The 16,142-nt window shown below is 42.9% G+C and overlaps 1 protein-coding gene across 10 annotated transcripts in view; it reads right to left on the bottom strand.

The window, feature by feature from the left end:
- Positions 1-16,142, bottom strand: part of EXOC6B (exocyst complex component 6B) — a 311,137-nt gene that overhangs the window by 96,400 nt on the left and 198,595 nt on the right. For 6 of the 10 annotated variants that reach the window (XR_001411259.1, XM_014936006.1, XM_014936007.1 and 3 more), the window contains 4 exons: positions 15,568-15,679; positions 11,943-12,077; positions 10,673-10,852; positions 4,481-4,510 (listed from right to left, as the gene is read on the bottom strand). Coding sequence is in view for 9 of the 10 variants with exons in the window: in XM_014936006.1 (XP_014791492.1) it covers positions 4,481-4,510; positions 10,673-10,852; positions 11,943-12,077; positions 15,568-15,679 (457 nt within the window). In the remaining variant the exon portion in view is untranslated. The remainder of the gene's footprint in view (positions 1-4,480; positions 4,511-10,672; positions 10,853-11,942; positions 12,078-15,567; positions 15,680-16,142) is intronic. The other 4 variants (XM_014936008.1, XM_014936009.1, XM_014936013.1 and 1 more) reach the window with 1 other exon arrangement.

The raw sequence follows: 16,142 nt of genomic DNA, 5'->3' as shown, positions 1-16,142 counted from the left end.
GACAGTGCTGTAGATTTCCTGCAGCCCCATGGAGAGAATAGTGCCCTGTGGACCTGCTGGCTGGGCTTGCACAAGGCTTGATGCTCATCAATTTTCTCCTCCTCCCATGCTCACCACTTGGGTCTTCACAAAGATCATTCACCTCTGAAAAAGACACCAAGACCCTGCAACAAGAGGCGTCAAGGAAAAAACGCGGTGCTCCAACAGCAGAGGCATCTCAGTCTGCAAAGGAATTAAACGCATAAATAACCTGCAATTAATGAGCCTCTATATGCAAGAAGCATGAAGTAACCCTAATTTTTCTCGGTCCTATTTGTGCCTCCTAACATGGAATGAGGCTCCCTCCTGGTCCCTGTGTCCACAGGCTGAGACTTTCCGAGTTAACTTGACGCAAACCAGAGCTGTGGCCCGACCGTGATCGGAGCGCACGGCTCCAAAACTGGAACGAACGAGCAAAAAAAAAAAAAACACAACAAAAAACTCCCCATATTTCATCCTTCTTTTGTGGCTTTTATTTTCTTTTGTATTCGCTTTGGGAATAACATTCTTTCCATTGGGAAGAGCCTGATTTTCCATTAAATACAAAGCAGCTGCCATTTTGGAAACAAAAACTTGATTAAATACAGATTTTTTTTTATTTTTTCCCTAACGTACGAAGAGCTAGAACCACGCTTCTTTCTGCTGATTTATCAGGGCAAAGCATCTGCCAATTATGGCAGTAGGAAGACTTAAAGAGAACAAACCGAATTGCTCCATCTTCACTACGCTATTTTATAATTATAATTTGATATTCTAAATGAAAAGGGAAAGATCTCAAGGCTTACAGCACGGCACACCGCACTCATCTTTGTGGTGGGGCACGCTGACACCAAGGGTCTCTCACCCTTCACACACACATGGATGCTCCAGATTCCCCATTTACGCAGATTTCTGTTTGCCGAGATGCCAAAGGAAGGGTCGGCATGTTGCCGTGACGTATGGCTGCCTGTTGGAAACGCAGCTAATACATGACTTAAGATCCAGATGTTGAGCAGACTGGAAAAAAGCATGAGCACAAAACAACAAAAAATACCCACCACCCACTCCATTTCTACTCCATGAACCATCAAAGGCCAATTCAGGAGATTATTTTTTTTTCCAAGCAGAGCTGATTACTGAGTGACTAACACAGTTATATTTTTCCAAAATCTAAATCTTAAATTTCCATTTTCGATATTGAGATGTTACAGTTGAAAAAGAGACAGAAAAAAAAAAAAAAAGATGGTGAAAGTTGTAGAAATCACCGTTACCTTGTTTTTCAATTAACCCAAAGGGCTCTCCTTATTTATTGCCATTCACGAAACACAATGAAGAAAGAAATCCACAGTGAAATCCATAAGGATCTGCCTTTTTAAATGCTTTGCTTGCTCTCTTTTGCCATTACCTCTAACCTAGGCTGCAAAATCCACAGAGAACGTATCTCTGTGGAAAGGCACTCCTACGATGGTCACAAAACTGAATGTCCTTAATTGCAGCCACTTCTACCATAACAGTAGTACTCAACTGTGCTCAGGCAGCTATCAGCTCTGAATGATGAGCATCAGCTCCTAACATTTCTCTCTACAACATAATTTCAAGTGATCTCTGCACGAGGACCCCAAAGGACACTGCACTTGAAGGTTCAGCTCCTCTAGGGCAGGTGTCTCCTCCCATGGGTAGGTTAAGGAAGACAGCTGGGGGCTTTGGAAGCAGATGTGGTGTTCATTGATGTTCCTTTGCACATTCACAATTAAAAGAAGCCTTACAAGATTTCAGGTTGCCAGTGGATGAAATAAGAGGAAAGAGTATAATTGTAAAGTCTTGTTTTCCTTAAATTTGAGCCTAAAGCGGGGGGAAAATACCCATACTTTAACTTTGTTTAGGTTTTTAGACAGTACAAGCTGGGGCTCTGGTGCAGGAGGTGGCAGGCATGTTTGGATTCCTTCCGCTGAGGATGGATTTTCGGCTGCCAAATTCCACGTACTGCATATCTGATTCTTTTTGTATGTATGTGCATGCAAAATTAAGCATAAAATAGCTTTATAAATCTAAGTTTGTAAAATAAAAATCAAAGCCAAACATGCCAAGGTGACTACACAAAAGGAAGCAATACCTAGGGAAGCGTGCACACCCTGGTTTAAAGGATTTATGGGACTGGGCATTTTAGCCTCAATTAATTTTCAAAGTGCTGAAAGCATACAAGAAACCATGTAATTACAAGATAACTTGGCTTACCCAGATTTGAGTTAACTAGCACTCTTGGGTTAATCAGAGGTCAGGCTTCTCCCCAGCCAACAAAGCTAAAGCCACTGTATTTGAATGCTTTGCTCCTTGCTTTAAAGCAACCATTAGCTCTTGTTTCAACGCCTTCATTTGGTAAGTATTTGGGATTTCAGAGACACTTGAGAAGACCAGGAAAGTAAAGCACAGCCACCAGACTCCAGCAAGGTGGGCAGCATGGGACCACACAGCCATGCAAGCACTGCTCCAGTCACCAGCCTGTTTTGTCCCTACCAAGGCACCCTCATTTTAAGGGTATTGTGCCCAACCTTCAGGACAAGCTGGTCCAAGCAACCCCTCATGAGACTCAGATCATCTCTTGAGAGCAGAGGAAGTCCCCCCGAGGACCATATAGGGAGGATTCTGGACACCACTCATGCCCTGTCCACGTTTGCATCCCAGGCAACTTGCTTTTTTTTTTAATGTGTGTCTATATCTACAACACCAAGAAACTTCCACGATTAGCAGCAACTACTTCCCACTGGACATTTTAAACTCCGTTACAATTACTCCTTTGTCCTGCTATTTTGTGCAATCAGATTTTTATTTTTCAATCTCTTTTAGACAGACACATTAGTGATTTATTTCCACCAATTAATACAAACTACCCAGAGAACAGAAAATTAGAGGGGTTAAAGGAAAATTGGATCTGTTGCAGTTAAGGACAAAACCAAGAGCAGGCTCGCAAAGTCCCACCATATAAAGGGATTACTCCATTCCTGACCCTTTCCAGGGGACCTCCAGGTATTATTTTTCATTGATTTACCTTAATGAAACTAATGCACCCCTCTCCATAGGAAGCTGACTCCATAGCTGTCTAGGCACTGGATTCAATTAAAGAAATAAATACATCTGGCTTCTAAATGGTTGAAAGCCTTGAAAAGCCAGAGGCAATACCAGTTTCTGCATCTGTCTCTCTTAGGGTACACCCTAAGGACAGATACCACGCGGGATGGCCGATATTCAACACCACTCCTGGAAACCCACAGCCACGGGGGGATGCCCGAAGCATCCCTGTCTGCTCCCTGGCAGCGCGGGCAGCTCCCGCAGCCCTCCCAGCGACCGAGCCACGGCTTTGATGGAAGCTGGCCTCAAATCGCTTTAACAAGGCTCTTTCTTTCCAGAAGCTGGCGTTGATTTGAGACCTTGATGTTGACTTAGAAACCCCCAGGTGCCCAGAGCCTGCAAATACTCAAGGCTTAGCTATGCTCAGTTTCCAGGAAAAGGGGTACACGCATCCAACCGCGGCGTGAAATATCAATACTACCGTGGCAGCTCAGCATTAAAATGAAGAGCAGGGGTTAAAGGCAGAAAAGCAGAAGCTGGGGTAGAAGGCGACGCCTCTGTGCCGGCTGCATCTCGCACCACACAACCGCATCGAGCAGGGCTGCACCAACAGAAAAACGAGGCACGCTTTGCTCACACGTGCCTTGGCTTGCAGACATGGGAATAGAGGAAACAAGGTGGCTCGAGAGCACTTTGTTTGCGATCTATCTGGGGAAATGCCACAGCTTTTTCTCCCACACATGAAACAAGCAGAAATGACAACAATTAGAGGGGTTCACTGAACCAGAAGGCAGGTCCAAAAGGTTTCTTTTGCTTTCCTTGTACTAATTACCCTAATCCAAATAGGGAGAGTGTAAATGTCAAGAACCTACACTATTTTCTGGATAAAATACTATTCTACCACTCTAGCTGGAGGGAAGGCTTAGTGGTCCAAGCCCCGGCTCGGAGCACTTAGACCAGGAGGAACATCAGGCTGAAATCTCCATGAGGAGATTGTCTGAACAAAATATAGGGAGTAAGGGGGGACTTTACAAAGATCTTTTCTCTTTCAAGCAGAGGTTGAAGATCCCATCATGCTTTCCCTATAACAGGCATTTCTCCTAGTTCCCCACACATTTAAGGACGCACAGGGGATAAAAGGAGCCAGTTAAACGCAACCTGCTCTAAAAGCAACAATTTAGCAACGCTACTGCAACAGCAGGCTTGTGGGTGACATTTCTGAAAGGAAACCTTTTCCCCTGATCTCTTATTTATCTTATTGATTTAAACTTCTACTCAATCTTTTCCTCTCCTCCCTTCCAAGACTAGGGGACCTCTTCTGGTTCAACTCACCCTCTAACACTTGAGGTGCGAGCAGAGCAGACCAAACGCGCATGACACGCAGTCTTGTACTCACCGACATTGTAGAGTGGACATCTACATCCCCCTACAGAGGACAACATAGGGAGTTTAAAGTCAAATGCAGAAGAGAGCAAAGCAACAGTGAGAAAGGCAGAGAGGTTTACATCGGTCATCGCCCATAGGTGTCTACAACCTATCAATGCTCCAACCAAGGCACCAGCTGCTTGGAAGTTAGCAGAGTACTAGAAAATAAAAATATGGGCTCTCTGAACCTGGGCTAAGGAGGGTGAGGAGGAAATCAAAGTACCACAGGACCAGTATTATTGCTATTAATTATGCTCTACAAGTCTATATCCACGTGCCTCAGCTCTCTCATCTGTAAGATGGAGGTGAGGGATGAGCAACCCTACCAAGTGACACAGGAATCAGCTCAGGCAAAACTTGCTCAGCCCTTCTGAGGGCAAGGGGATGTGCTCTATCTAAGCACAGACAGGACTTGTGCAAACCTAAAGAAGGCATCTTCAGTGCTCATATGATGTTTTCATGATGGCTATATTTCACTTGGGTCCCTCCCAACGTGGTCAAGGGTGTAGTTGGTGCAAAGTTAAAGGCATTTTACTCCCATGCACAATGCTCTGCCTTTTAAAATATTACAGAGGGATTTGTTGTTTTTTTTTTTAAATAAAAACATAGGTAATCGTTCTCTTTAAAAAGAAAATAAACACTTCCAAAGCTCTTTCTATCAAAGCAAGAGCTGTCATGGCCAGCATATTTATTTGCAACTGGAAAGAGATGCCAATACGGTGAATAAGGCAAAAACATTGCAGGCAGAGCAGCTGCAGTGTTCGCACGGCTCCAGCTGAAATCTGTGCCTGCCATCTGGCAAAAATAAGCACAAAGGGAAAAAAAAATCAACCCAAAACCCCCTTTGCAGAAAGTTCACGCTGAACTGCTCAAGATGGCAGAGGTTAGAGTTTGTTCGATCGCTGAAAGATTGCTTCCCCTTCCCGGGTCAGCATCACCTCTTGACCTGCACTGATTACCTTCCAAAGGAGGTTATCAAGATACAAGACTAACAGAGGATTAAAGGAAACTTAAAATAAAAACAAAATACCCCCCCCTTCCCTCAACTCTGCTCCCCTCCCCCAAGAAAACATCCTTGCTTTGTTAACCTGACAGTTCACTGTAGGTGTTGACACAACCCTCCATCTTTGCGAAGCTTAATGTCAACAAATCAGTGTGTTTGGAGTAGCCCTGTCAATGCGATTTACATTAACTTGTCTAACAAGAAATAAAAACAACAATCAGCCATCAAAGACAAAAGACTTTTTCAGTCATTATTTTAAAAGTATTATGCTGGAAATGTTAATTTTTGAGGCCATGGCCCTTTACTTGCTGAAAACCAGAAACCACCTTTTTTTTTTCCTAAAATACATTTTTTCCTAAAGTTTTTTTTTTTTAAAAAAAAAAAAAATATTTTTTTTTTTTTTAAAAAAAAAAAAAATATTTTTTTTTTTTTTAAAAAAAAAAAAAATATTTTTTTTTTTTTTAAAAAAAAAAAAAATATTTTTTTTTTTTTTAAAAAAAAAAAAAAGTATTTTCTTTTAAAGGAGGACCGAACATCCCATGTTAATACGCTCAGCAGCAGCAATAAGCCACTCTCCTTGGTTAACGCAGGAAGAGGGCAGCCTTGAAGCCAAATGTTAATTATGCTTTGATTTCCACCAGCGTGTTATTTGCTTTGAGACATTTTGGGCACTTAGCAGAGCATTTTCGAATTGTGGCTCTAAACCACCATGAAAATTTCATGCAGCAGTGGTATGCACCAAAACCCTGTTAATTTCACCATGAACTTTTCCGCCCAGACAGCACATGCCGTATCTACCAGCATCCCCTCCCCAGCTGGGGACTCGGTGTCCCAAAGTAAAGCTGCTAAAAGCAAACTGATTCCAAGGACTCCTAATATCAAGTGGTTTCCTCCATCTCTCACAATGTCTACTCTGATGCTTTAAAGGGAAAATTAGGGATTGCAATTCGTGCTTGAACACTAGAGAAAGCGCAGGCTCTTTAAGTCACTCCACGACCTAGGACTAGCTTTGGTCTAGGTTATTTTTCCTCCTTGTGTAGGGCAGTTGGACCAGATGACCTGGTTGCCCAAAGAGGTTGTAGATGCTCCATCGCAGGAAAAATTCAAGGCCAGGTTGCAATGATCTAGTTGAAAATACCCCTGCTTATGGCAGGGGGGTTGGACTAGATGACCTTTAAAGGTCCCTTCCAACCCAAACTATTCTGTGATTCTATGGCCTCCAGAGCTCCCTTCCAATCTCAACCATTCCGGGATTCCCCTCAATAAATACAGGAAAAATTCAGCCTTGTGTACCCAAAAAGGGAGAAAGAAACCCTCATGCCCAAATCTTGGCTTTGGAGCTGCCTTTTAGTTTGCTCAGCATCTCTGCTCCTCTTCACCCCCTCTCCGAAACGTTGACTTGAGTCAACCAGACTTTTCAAGGCTGTTTGATCTGCCTTGAGGCAAGCTGGAGCCTTGACCCCACAAAGGTTTCCTGCAGATGAGCAGCCCTGTCCAAGACAATGGGATTACTCACACCCGTCAAGTTAAGGAGCCGCCTGCATTTTTGCAGGCTCAGGACTTTCGGTTCCCTTCTATTACAGGACAGCGCTTTTTGTTGGTGTAATTTTAGCACAGTAACCACCGACATGCCCAGGCTGAGTTTCTTTGATCAGCAGGTGAAGGTTTTTCTTAGTGTAATTGCTGTCGTGACAAAAGGTAGGTAAGTAGCTCAGCTCCTGCCACTTAGTCATCTCCTGAGATTTCCACTCTTCTAAAAAACTGCTGCAAGTTCAAATACTAGCAGAAAACTTCTCACTTTTTTAAAAATCATAGAATCATAGAACTGCCTAGATTGGAAGGGACCTTTCAGATCACCTAGTCCAACCACCAACCTAACACTGACAAAAACCATCACTAAACCATGTCCCTAAGCACTATATCTACCCATCTTTTAAATACCTCCAGGGATGGGGACTCAACCACTTCCCTAGGCAGTCTGTTCCAATGCTTAATAACCTTTTCAGTGTAAAAATTTTTCCTAATATCAAATCTAAACCTCCCTTGGTGCAACTTGAAGCCTTTTCCTCTTGTCCTATCACCCGTTACTCAGAAGATACCAACCCCCACCTCTCTACACCCTCTTTTCAGGGAGTTGAGAGCAATAAGGTCTGCTTTTCTCAGCCTCCTTTCCTCTAAGCTAAGCAACCCCAGTTCCCCCAGCCGCTCCTCAGAAGACTTGTGCTCCAGAACCCTCAGCAGCTTTGTTGCCCTTCTCTGGACACACTCCAGCACCTCAATGTCTTTCTTGTAGTGAGGGGCCCAAAACTGGACACAGTACTTAAGGTGAGGCCTCACCAGCGCTGAGTACAGGGAGATGGCCACACTATTCCTGATACAGGCCAAGATGCTGTTGGCCTTCTTGGCCAACCTGGGCAAAATCATGTAAATTCAACACAAAGGTACCCGATTATCAGCTCTGGAAGAAAGGGGCATTTCCAAACCAGGAAAGGACATGAGGACAGGAAAGGATGGTGTTGCATGGAGTCAACTTCCAGGAATGAGAAGATGCTCCAAGGATGCCTCACGCTCTTCTTCATGAGCTACTAGAAGTGTGGAAATCCTGTATTTTAAAGCTGGACACGGCTGCAAACTAATTTTGAACAGGGCAGCAACTCCTCTTAGATTGTAATGCTATGGTACCAACGATTTGGGATTGATTGAGACCACCAGTATAGAAACAGCTCTACCTTGCCACTAGCAAACCCCCAACATCCTCTTGTAGTTATTATTCACCCTTTTTGGAGACAGCTCCTTTCTCTCTTGAACCCCCCTCACTCTTTCCTTTCACAAATGAAGCTCATCCCACATTTTTGATGCTTTCACAAAGATTTCCATCATTTTTTCTGCATTGCTTTAGACAGATGTGGGCTCCTACATGCCTTATCTCCTACATTTCATTTAGCAAAGTGCAAAAAAATTAATATTTTTCTAAGTAAGCCACTGGAAAAAAGGCCCTTGAGCGCCACAAGAACAAATCAGCAGACATCCCAAGGGAGCTGGATGCCTTTTTCATGTACTCTGATTTTTTCTGACTTGCTCTCATGCAACATTGCCCTTAAGGGTACGTGGGGACCTACCAGCAATGTTCAATGACAGCATCTTCATTGTGCTCCTCTAAAGGAAGAAACTCCAACATATAAAAAAAAAAAATAAAATCCCAGACCTACATCTTCTACAAACCTTTAACCAGATCTACAGCTTCACAAATCTGATTGCAGCATCTGATTTGACTTGCCTCCCCTGTCCCTTAGGGCTGTCAGGAGGATCAGTGCTGTGCAATGCTTTGAAATGCTTTGAAAATAAAATGCTGTGTGTGTGCTGGTTGAACAGCACTGGCACATTAGCTGGCACCTCTACCACAGCAAACTGCAGACAACCTTATCAGTTTGGTCCTTTCTAATCCAATTCTGGAATAGAAAAGGCAGCTTCGATCTGTCTGGGTCCTTTTTAGACCAGTTAGCTGCCCTCTCATTCTCCAAAACAATTTTGACTCACTCAAAAAGGAAACATTAATATTTAAGTAAGATAAATCACTCCAGGTCCATCTCATAAATCATTGTGGGCATCTCTTCCCTTCCTCATCTCTCCTGCTAGCCATGCTTCATGCTCTGCTGCAAAGACCACGCTCCCTGTCAAACTCCATTACTTGCTTGCATAAGTACTTCCAGTATGATTTGTGGGAGTGATCTGCAGGTGAAAACCCATCCCTGTGTGGCCACATCTCCTTTTTTAAGAGGAAATCAAGCAGTTGAAGAATCCAGCCCTCTCCAATCACCTCCAGACTCCAGAGGGCACCTGCCCCATGCCTGCTTGCATGGCCATCAGCCGTGCTGCTCAAGGCTACCAACGGAGGGCATGTTTTGGCAACAAACCTGGCCCAAACAAGAAAATGGGCAAAAGCCCTTCCAACCTCTCTGCACAGGAGACAACACTTTACTTGTAAGTTTGTTCCAGTGATAAGAGCCAAGAAATCACCTTCTCCTCAACAAACATGACCAGGTACAGAGAACTGGGAAAGCCACTTTCATTTCTCTTTTGGTGGCTTCTCTTATTCACAGCACATCTGTCCTCATTTCTATCCTGCTACCAGATCTTCATGCTGTGATGGAGAGGGCCAAAGACATGAGTCATGCAGAAAACTGCAAAGTTTTGGGGCTGTAACACCTCCTAAACTAGCTCTGGAGTTCTTGAGCATCCTTCCAATAGAGCAATCACAGCAGCACAAACAAGCAGAATGTAGCGAAGGAAACTGCTAATGTGTATTATTAGTCTTTTCTTCCTGTTTATATCCAAACTCACGAAAGTTGTCCAGTGTGTGCCACTGTACTATAAACCCAGGCACCAACTAACAACAAATAAGTAACAGTCAAGTAAAGAAGAAAGATCTGAAGTTGCTTTTAGGACAAATACAGTGTTCAGTGGATTTGCTATTTCAAAATACCTGCCGACTGAAGATACTCTTAAGTATATATCCATACAGCTCAGAAGAAATCTTATTTAAAGAAAAAAAAGCTGTTCGAGCAAAAATGAAACTCCCCGATGGTTTTCTTTTTCCTATTCAACAGGACACTACTCAGCCAACTGCAAAAAACAACATAAAATACATTTTTGATCGCAATAACAGCATAAACACAGGCATATTTGAGACAGCAGAGAAAAGAAAGAAACATATGCTGCCTTCCAACAGAGCAATATCTTGATATAAGGCATCCAGTGACTTGACAAACATTTGGAAATGTATCTGCAGTTCAAATAATAGACACCCTTATACTGGGATCTCTTAAAAAATCTTGGATGTCCATTAAGCTGAAAGTTAACATATCTAAAATATAAGTGGCTAGTGAATTATGATCCTAATTCTACATGGTGGACTGTGATATTTCGCTTGTTCACGTATAAATAGACTTGCAATTACTTGGGGAGACTCTTGCTGAAGCCCAGCAAAGTGAATTAGTTTGCTCTAAAAAACAGATTTGTTATTTCATAACTCTTGACAGTCCACGGCCCCATGTCCATCACACTCCATAACGCTTGAGCAAACATTAGTTTCAACAGTGCCATTGGACACCCATGTGCTCCCCAGACAGAAAACTAAACAATTTGTTGGAAGTGGCTTACCGGGAGGTGGGTGAACACAGCAAACGTGCTGCGGAGAAAGCCAATAAGATCTACAAGGTAGTCGCTGGCCTTGCTGCCTGGCTCCATGGCCATCCAGTCGTAGTCTGCCAGCTGCAAGAACTGGTCTATCTTCTGGTTCAGGTTAGTGTAAATCTCCTCCTCAGCTGCATGGCGGGCATCCTGGGAAACAAGACCATGTTAGATGGGATGGAGCCACCATATCACAAGTCTACACAAGCAATAGGATGTGAGACTGACCCAACCTTTAGCCCTAAAGGTAGCACAAGACAAAGTGTCTGTAGGTAATTACAGGCTCAGGTTAGCTCAGGCTGGTGGGACATGTGCCACCAGGTCAGTGATAGACAAGATCAAGCAGGTGTCTGATGCAATCTAAGGACCAGGAGGACATACCTAGTGCAGGACAGAAGAGAGAGAGGTGGTAGAGGAATGTCTCATATCGAAAAAGCTTGAGACCCACCAAACTGTGCACACTTATGGGGTGCAGGAGGAGCCTCCCTGCCAGAATAAGGGTAGGAAAACTCACCCTTTAGATGATGCCAGAAGGGACAACAAAGGGACTTGCCTGGGGACATGGGGCCTTAGTATCCTGCTGAGTCCCAAGGACAAACCTCACCTAACCAATTCCCCACTGTTGCTCAAGTCCTTAGCACTATTCCCATCTCCGGCTCTCAAGCCACAGGACCCAATTCAGACACCCCAAAGTTTACCAATTATGGGCTTGCAATTTCATAGAAAGTATCTGTGTGGACACTCTTGGGTTACAATTTAAAGATTTTAAAACTGGGAAGTCTAGCAGTTTCTGCCAGCCCTGATTTTTAGGGGATAATGCTACAATGAGTGGAAAGATACAGAAATATAAGTTCTGAAAATCTATTCTCCTCTTGGGTGAAAGAGGAGAGCTTGCGTTCATGGCCAGACGTGTGTAACATTGTACAGCACTCAAACAGCAAAATGAAAATTCATTAAAAGAAAAAAAAAATCAAGCTTTTGTTTAAAAGCTGTTTAATCTTTTAAATAAAAAGTATGGCAGTCACAGCCTGTAAATTAGGGTTACAAATGCTCCAAAGGACAAACCCAAAAGCTAGTCTGATGGCGTAAGCCTCCCAGGACATGACAAAATTACCTTTCAGCTCAGCTTAGCTCCCTACATACACACATCCACACACGCGCTTTGAAAGCAGATACTCTCCAGCCAAACATCAACAGCAACTGCCTGGAGGTGAATCTACAAATCTACCAGCCTTCTCACCTTGAAGGTTGTGGTCCCGTAGAGTTTCGTAGTGTGGACAGTTTCTGGAAGTACATTAGTGATATTGGTTATGAACTCCTCTAGGAACTTGCAAGATTTCTCCAAATGGGTCGTATTTATAATAATTTGTACAAGCTGCAAAGGTAAAAAAGGTATTGAAAGATGGTGCTCCTGAAGCCAGGGATGTGCCAGGTTAATGGATGCCAACTTGTAAGAACTTCTGGCATGAAAAGCTGATGCTGTACAAACACACTAAGCTTTGCTACATGCTCAAAGGCTCTCCTCCTTTAACAACATCAGAAACTTAAATAAAAGATAATTTGGGGGGAAAAGCATTTCCCATGACAGCCACTAATACCACAAAAGATTTTTTTTTAATGACTTTTCTACATTCACCTGTCAGTCAGGGCTCATTTCAGCACAATTCAAATACGACAGGCTTACAAAAAAATGCCATGTCAAATCACAAGTATTCTGTCTGCTAATGAACCCTAAATAACCCATTTCTTGAGTGACACCAAACAACATCATACTAAGGCATTTAACAAAGAAACCAGAAGGTTTTACTTTTCTGAGGGTGGTGTGGGTGAAGAGCAGATCTCACCCTGGTATCTTCTCGGTTACCATACCCACCATTATCTGCAATTTTCTTAATGCTGTCTTCTCAGCTGCCTTCTTGTGGCACTATTTTGGGACATTAAAGGAAACTACAGAGTAAAAGCCTCTGCTGAAGTCAACCAACCCAAACATTTACAAACCAGAGGAAAACAACATGGGCTTCCCCTTTAGGATCACTCACTTGGAAGAATCATTCATTCCTTAAGCAGGTATCTTTTTTCCTAGCCAATTGCCTTGAATGTTTTCAAGGTGCAACATAAGCTATAACAAAACCTTTCTAAATAACATCTAGCTTGGATATCAGGCCAAAAAAGTTCTTCTACAGACACAGAAGGCATTATAATGCTCCAGACTGATATAATTTAAATGCTGGAGTACAGCATGGCAGTCAAAAGCTACCTCCACTAAATAAATTATTTTGAAACAGTCACAAATCTTCTGAATGAGATGGATTAATCACTGGTTAGAGTGTTGCAGGCACAGAAATACTGAAGTAATGCTACAAAGATTATAGCACCCAACTCTTGTTGCTGGTAGATGACGTGAGAAGGGGCAATGGTCACAGCTTGAGAGATTCATCTTGGATATTAGGAAGAAAAAGAGTCATTAGGAAGGTAGTGCAGAACTGGAACAGGGTGCCCAGAGAAGCTGTGGGACCTGTTTTGGAGAAATTAAAATTGGGTAGAAAAAGCAATGGTTGACGTGATACGAGTGAGTTACAATCCCACTTCCACTGAGAGGCTGGATTAGATACTTCCAAAGGTCCCTTCCAACCAATGCTTCTGTGATTTCAGTCAGGTGTTTGTTTTTAAGAAATCAAATTCTAGTCTATTTGAACTCCTCTCGTTTTGTACTTGATCCCTGAAATGTATTACACAGGTAACAGGTCCCTGAAAGGTATTACACAGGGCTTCTCATTTCTGAATTCCTTGGTTTAATGCTGTTGTTGACTTTTGCCTTCACACAAGTGCTTACTTGTTTGCCTTTCTCTGTGTCAGATAGCCCTAACATCATGATTATGATATATTTTTCTATAATTTCAAGTTAATTAAATATTAGGTATTTCCATCTGTGCGAAATTCCTCCTAAAACTCTTCTCTGATCATCACAATTTACTAGTCCAGATAAGTTATCACACTTGAAGGCTCCAGTTGCTTTGATTCTCTTCCATCACTTGCTATGACCTTTCCTGCTCCCTCTCTGACCCCTTCAGGTTCTGATCTTCTCTTGAATTAGGAAGGGCAATACCTTCTCCTTGGGGTAAGACCTTCTCGTTGGAGTATTCAAATGAAACATATAGTAGCTTCTTTTTCCTCTCTTTTGTTGAGGGATGTCAGGATTATTCAAAACACCAGGATTATGGGAGCAGGCTTCAACATCAAGTGTTCAGAGGTAGCCCAAAAAAATGGCAATGAAAAACAAATTATAGAGGATAACAGACTGGGAAGGTTGGTACACAGCCTTGTATTAACTTGTTGACTGCTTGGAAAATTACTCTGGAAAGCCCAGAAATGGATGGTATTGCTTTGTGCAAAAATTAAATCTGGGAAGTGATAGTTATGCAAGGTACTTAAATATCTGCTGCAATCACTTTTGACACCAGGACTATGCTTGTATAAGATCTGGGACCCTTCAATGCATCCTTTAATTCCTGTGCTTCATACAGTCACAGCAATGTCTTAAGAGGGAAGGATTTTTTTCAGAAATAAAATGCTGCATGCTGCCATTTGGACTAACAGGTCAATGGCTACACAAAGAGGCGAGGCAGAAGGGGACAAAGATGCTCAAAGTAGCTTTTCTTACACGAAATTAGAAAAAACTGATGGTAGAGATAATCTCAGGAGAGCACTAGTTGTACTTTGGTAAGTGGTAAGGATTAAGAGGTTGAAAATATAAGAAGAGATTCAGAGATGAACATCAGTGTCTGAACATACTACACCTTTATTTTAAGCTCAAGCTGTGCTATGTAGGCTTTCCTTGCAAAAATCCTCTTCAGCTCCAAAGCACATGAAGAAGCCACTCTAAGCCCAAAGAAAGGCATCACCTTCACTCAACAGGGAAGATGTCCAGGAACATCTACACCTTCTAAACTGGGCAAAAGAGGCTGAGGGGACCATAACATTCAGTTTCCCCTTCCTACACTCAGTCACACTGTGGGAATGTTTGCTAGAGCAGCACAAATGACCATTTGGGGGATGGATAGTGCAGGGATAGTGTTGCATTCCTCTTTGTGGAGGGAGCCTTGGGAGGAGCAGGAGGGAAGAGGAATTTGCCCCCAGGGAGCAGAGAGATTCCAGGCTTCTAGATGAAGGGCTGAGGAAGCATCATGTGTAAATACATACCGCTGTAAACTAAACTCTCCAAAACTCAACTCCAAAGGGTATTTACAGTGTCCAGAGAACATGACATATTTCTATAGTACAGCCAAGTAAACAACTGCAACTGTATAATACCTACTCATTTAATAACAGTCGACAGACAGAGGTCCCACTAAGGTATCCAAACTGTCCTGGGTACCACACATATTTCCAAATAGCCATGATTTACATGGATTAAACTTTTCAGAAATCTGACTTCACACACAAAAATATATTGATCACAAACAGAAAATACCAATATTGAGTTTGTACTGCAGCAATGTGCTGAAACTGCCTCAGACATCACCTATGGGTGAGGACCACTCCCCCATCCTCTCCTACCTCCCACTTAGCTGCTCTTCTCCCTGAAGTCTTCTTAGCTACTTAGCTTAATTCAGATATATAACACTCTGCAAATTCAAAAGAGGAGCAATTCTAACAGAACAGCAAAAAAAGCTTCCTCTTTCCTGCAGTATTGTCTCTTTCTTTGTACAGCAACACTGTGTAGTTCCATTATTATTTTCCAACCAAATATTTTATAGTAATGGCCCAAACCAGCATCTCTAAAGGTTTTGTAAGAAGTTCCGAGGGACAAAACCCCCTTCTGTCACCCTGCCCTAGAAATGGGTTTCCTCGAAGCTGTGCCCTACCTCTGTCAGCCCAACGTTTTTCCTCTTGATGACATTCTGTAAACAGTTGCTCAGCGTTCGGGTCAGCAGCAGATTTGTAGATTTTCTAATCATATCATCAACTTCCGTGGAGCTGAAAAGTAGAATTTCAAGAGAGATTTGCAAAAACACTCTATGAAAAGAAAGTCATCTGGAACCCCCATCACCCAGTCTCCTTCCTCATCCTCTGCTGACTTATGCCTAATCATCCACGGATCACTTACAGGCACTGACATACTAATACACACCAAAATATCAGCACCTTAGGCCTCTTGTAGCTATAGCCTATGTGGCTATAAGGAATGGGGACTAATGCAAGCAAACCCTATATCCCTGAGCTTCTCCTCTTAGAGGGGGCCGCCAGAACAGGTAAGAGGTGCCCACAGCATCAGCACTAACCCATGGAGCCAAGCCACTGCCCCATACACAACACCGGAGTTTTGCGTATTCAGTACACAAGGGGAAAGGGATCAAAGACCTGCAATGGGGAAAAAAAAAAGAAAAAAAAAAGATCAAGCCCCCAGAATGCTCTCCCTCCCTGTCCCGTGTCCCCCTCC

This window comes from Calidris pugnax, unplaced genomic scaffold, assembly GCF_001431845.1.
Source record: "Calidris pugnax isolate Ruff unplaced genomic scaffold, ASM143184v1 scaffold14, whole genome shotgun sequence".
In the NCBI taxonomy this organism is placed as follows: domain Eukaryota; kingdom Metazoa; phylum Chordata; class Aves; order Charadriiformes; family Scolopacidae; genus Calidris; species Calidris pugnax.
Note: the sequence above shows the minus strand (reverse complement) of the source record. Positions and strands in the feature narration are given on the sequence as shown.